The 4,818-nt window shown below is 36.1% G+C and overlaps 1 protein-coding gene across 1 annotated transcript; it reads left to right on the forward strand.

The window, feature by feature from the left end:
• The first annotated feature begins 1,720 nt into the window (after nt 1–1,720).
• On the forward strand, nt 1,721–2,293 carry LOC149183341 (uncharacterized). Its single transcript, XM_089414916.1, has one exon. It carries the CDS (start codon nt 1,721–1,723, stop codon nt 2,291–2,293), a length of 573 nt encoding a protein of 190 aa, XP_089271042.1.
• Nucleotides 2,294–4,818: the final 2,525 nt, after the last annotated feature.

A 4,818-nucleotide genomic window follows, 5' to 3' on the forward strand; every position in this document is an offset into this window, starting at 1 on the left:
CATAAAACGTTTTATCTACTTAAAAGATTAAGACGGAAATTAAAATTTTAAGTCAGAAATTGCTAATTAAGTTTTTTTAAGAGAAATTTCTAATTAGAAAAAATAACACTGCTGAATACTTGTTAAAAATGCGAATTATGTTTGTTCATTTCTCTGCTTGGACTGAACAAAAACATCAAACAAGACATCAAAGAGTGAGGCATTGGAAAAAGTTGTAGAATTTTGTACAGATACTTCTTTGATTCAACAATTTGTCTAGTGTCAAGATTTTCCTGTTTACGCTAAGCCAAGGATAAGGGTCACGAATAGATGATACAACTGAGCTTATAGAACCCTTGCTTTCGCGATCTGAAATCATATAGCGATACATACAGGCTCCTTTGAGTTCTGAACAAAACACAGAATATAATTAAAATTTGTGATTGTTGAAATTTGTGATTGAGCACTTCAACAGAGAAACCCCAGTCTCTAACACTCGTTCACTGCCTCATCATCCATGGATGCATCTCCCTTGGAAGGCAATCCAATCCAAATATCAGAGCGCTTATTCGGAGCTTCCCTGAGCAGTTTCGTAACTTGTAAAGGCCGTTAAAACTTAGTTCTCTAAGTGAATAGTTTTGTGGAAGATTCTCAAAGATGACACATGGGCTACATGCAAGCTCAGGGGACTATCCAACTGACTAACGGGACTACACAGTGACACATTTTTGAAGTGCTCTACTCACATACCAATTTCTGTACAATGCATGTATTTATATGACGTGGCGGTGGAATTGTAAAACTAGTTCCTATTCTAGGAATGCGTGGAAATATTGTTAATTATGACTACAGTTCCATCGCATGAGATTTAGTAGGGGATTAAAAGTTTCATAGTTATTTTATATTAGTGTGTGGAAATAAAAAATATATAGGCATAAATTTCAACTTGAATTAATACTTTGTTTAATTATTCACATATTATATGAAAATCAAAATGTATAAATTTCTTAACTTTCTTAGGTGCATTTAAAAATTTGTCGTCCACTTTGAGAGAAAATTCCAGGAAAAGAATCAATATCATACTTTCTCAACATGGCTAGCCAACCTTAATTAATGAAGTGACCTATTTAACCTAATATTGCAACTTGCTAAAACACTGGGCGATATTATAGTGAAACAAGGGTAAGATCGTGTATCTAGAATACATGGGAACAATGTGTTTGGATCCTTGGTCAACCTGGACCATTAACCCTCCATGCAAAAACTCATTGAAAGAAATCATCTCAGATAAGTGAAACTTGGCCCCACATATTGTTAACAGTTTCTGCTGAATCATGAGAGCTTCCGACCAAATATGCCATGGGGTGCACTCATAATAAATCTGTTGTCACTTGTGAATGTAACTTCATACAAATGGTAAACTAAATGTACTACATATTATTGGTAATGCCTATTAAATTAGCAAGAAATTTCGCACTGACCTGTCCTCTTATCTGTGGGACAAATATCATATCCTCTACTGTGTCTCGGGCCTCGTTACCTCCCAATTCAATACCAATTTCACAACTTCAGCCTTTTGTCCTATTCAGCTTGCCAGCCCATGTGTGTAAATTCATTTGACTGGAAGATGAAGATGGATGCTTTAGTTTTTCCCATTTTCTTCTTCATGCATCGCCATCAATATTCTTTTTCTTATTGATGAAGAAGAGATGCAGAGTGAGCTGAGAACAGATTCTGGGCGATGTCATTGGTGTGCAGAATCCCCTTGCTGGAATGTGTGTATTGCCTAGCCTGTGCGCGATGGGCGTGGAAGCGGTGCCTGCATAACGGCGAGCAAGACAGCGAGCGATGGGGCTATGCGAGGCGGGAGGAGTTCGAACCTGTGCCCCGTCTCTGCCGCCTCATCCTTTCCGTATACGAAGACGACATAAGGAAACCCAAGTGGGCTCCTCCGGGAGGTTATGGGATCAATCTAGAGTGGATCCTCAAGAAAGTCACTTACGAGCAGACTTGGGGCCGAGCTCCTCCTTATGTTATCTACTTGGATCATGAAAATTGCGACATTGTGCTGGCAATCCAAGGCCTGAACATGGCGATGGAAAGCAATTATGCCATGCTCTGGGACAATAAGCTCGGCCAGAAGATGTTCAATGGGGGTTTTGTTCATAATGGGCTCTTGAAATCCGTTGCCTGGCTTATCAACAATGAGGGGTTGCCATGCTCTGGGAGAATAAGCTCAGCCAGAAGATGTTCAATTGGGGTTTTGTTCAGAATGAGCTCTTTGAAAACTATTAAAGAATTGATCATGGAATAGTCGAATTACACTCTCACTTTTACTGGGCACTCGCTTGGGTCCGCTATAGGGGCTCTGTTGGCTTTGATCGTGGTGGGTAGAGTGGTACGAAGTTGCCCAACTCACCTATCCTTTGAATCTGAGTTCTATGTATCCAAGTATCCACCCCCGCAAGCGAGCAAGCAACTTGGTTGGTATCAGGGCCACATCCAGACACTAGACCCATTCCATGTGCTTTGCAAGGACTCGCTGCTATGTAGCCTCTCCTGTTAATTTTTGAAATAGTGGCATTATCTAACCCTTCTTACATAAATCATTATTCAAAAGGAAAAATACTTTTCGACATTGATTAACCACCATGAGATTCAAGGTCAATCTATAGGCACTTTTCAAATTTGCAACAATTCTCATGTGATTTTTTTTAATTCATCACTGAAGTATTTTAGATTGTTTTTTAGTAGGTTGATACCAAATTATCCTTTGGGGAGCATTAGTAGTGCATCATTTCAGGATAGATTCTTAGTTACACTACATTTTAGGAGAGTTAATATGAGAGACTCTTTGAGAAGCCATGCTTCCAGGCTAAAAGGATAGGGTTATGAGTTGTTGTGTTACAACCATTCCTTTTGTGTGGCCTAATCTTCCACGATTCATGCTATATTTAGGTTTTCATTTTTTTTGGCTTTGATTTGTATTTGATAGAGTTTTGTTGGGGATTTATTGTATATAAATTTTATGAGTAAAACTGATGGTTTCAATTTGTAAATATGGTTTTTTTTTAGACATATCTGATTTTGATTTGACTTAAACAACAAATAAATGTTCTGTACCAATAGTAATAGGCTTGATTGGAAACATTTAATTCAGATTTAAATTGTAGTTTGGTTTTTATTAACAAATTAGGGTTTCCATATTACATATTTAACATATTATTGATCAATCTATTGTGAATGATTAGTATGTTGAAAACATAATTAAAATTATTTTTATTGTAGATTTGGATTGATATATCATATTTACCAAGTTTGGATTATTAGGGCCATCGTATTATGCACTTCATTTCCAGCACAAAAGGTAAGCCAGTATACAGACCCCTAGTGAAAGTCTTTCAATGGGGACAATCAAATTTGAAATCCAAGTGTCTCATTACCACAACCAAATCTGGCTTTCATCCATGTTGCACTATACAAGTCTCCAAGGTAGGGGTCATATTCATGAGGAGGAGAGGGATCCATTCTAGGACAATAGGTTTCCCAACTACTTTCTTCTACATTGGATCTTGTTGTAACATATATATTCATTCCATTTGGAAGTATAGCCTGAAAAATGATTCAACTTTCATATGCTTCAATATAAATTAGTTGATGCATGAAGTAAATTATATCAAGTCTTGAAAAAATATTGACTAAAATTGTCTAAAACAAACTTTCAAGGCATTATATGTTGGGTTTCCCTTTTGAAAATAAACTACGCATCTGATGTTGGGGTGTTATGTAGTTTACTAGGATATAGAAAATTGATAGAAAAAAAAAAATCTAGTAGTTGTGTGTCTGGAAATACAAAACGATGAAGGGTTGGTACTAGGCACACACTTCCAGCATGAAACCTAGAAATTTAAAAAGCAGAAAGTGACAATTAGTTTGTGTTACTTACCACAGGCTTGTAATTGTTAGCAACATGTTTCTTCTTCAAGACATCAATAAGATTTCTTGCATAGATACTAGGACAAATAGGCATTCCTGCAACTCATGTCAGGAAAATTCGTGAATAGATATTGAAGAGCACAAAAGAACATTATGTATGAGCAATATACTAAAAATTGAATGTTTCCACAGTTCCATCTAAAGAACAAAAAAAAAATGAATATCCATCTGAGCTCCTATTTCATAGAAAGGAGCACCTTAGAATACATAATAAAATGTCAAATACCTTAATTATATATTACCAACATAGACATATTTTTTTTTAACCTGATAAGAAAATTTCTAAGCAAGAGAGATCAACAACACTATGAGAAAAAAAACGTTTCCCAACAAAAATAGGGTTTGGACTTGATGTGGTCCACATAGTGATGCTACAGTCCTGACTTCCCATTTCTATTACATTATATGGTGACGAATCCATTGAAACAAACTTCACTACACCATTAGCATGTCCATTGGTGTCAACGTTCCAACTGTCTTTTAGAGACATTTTGTACAAGGAAACATTTTTGAAATGCTGAACTACATTTCCAGCTGCTAAGGTTGCTGTTTCTAGTAACAAAACATTTCAAAAGGGTATTTTGCTCACTTAGTCTAACTCTTCGATGTTTTGGCCCTTTTCCATACATGTTTTCTAGTAGATTTTTCCCAAAAGACAACATAAATTTGTTCGAATTGTGAGTTCAGCGCTATAATCAAAGTTTTACAGGGCCTTGAATCCATTAATGCATTCAAATACACATTTTAAATATCAAAATATCATAATTGTACTTAGAATGTGGTGGTGTTCTTTTATTTTTTTTCTAGCTCTTGATCTTCTAAATATTATATATTGACACCAAG

The sequence above is a fragment of the Pinus tabuliformis genome, chromosome 3_2 (genome assembly GCF_031772625.1).
Source record: "Pinus tabuliformis cultivar Carrire ecotype Pingquan chromosome 3_2, CPIR1, whole genome shotgun sequence".
Lineage (NCBI taxonomy): Eukaryota > Viridiplantae > Streptophyta > Pinopsida > Pinales > Pinaceae > Pinus > Pinus tabuliformis.

Coding starts and splice junctions, on each gene's coding strand:
- LOC149183341 (XM_089414916.1), top strand. CDS start 1,721: ATGTCATTGGTGTGCAGAATCCCCTTGCTGGAATGTGTGTATTGCCTA.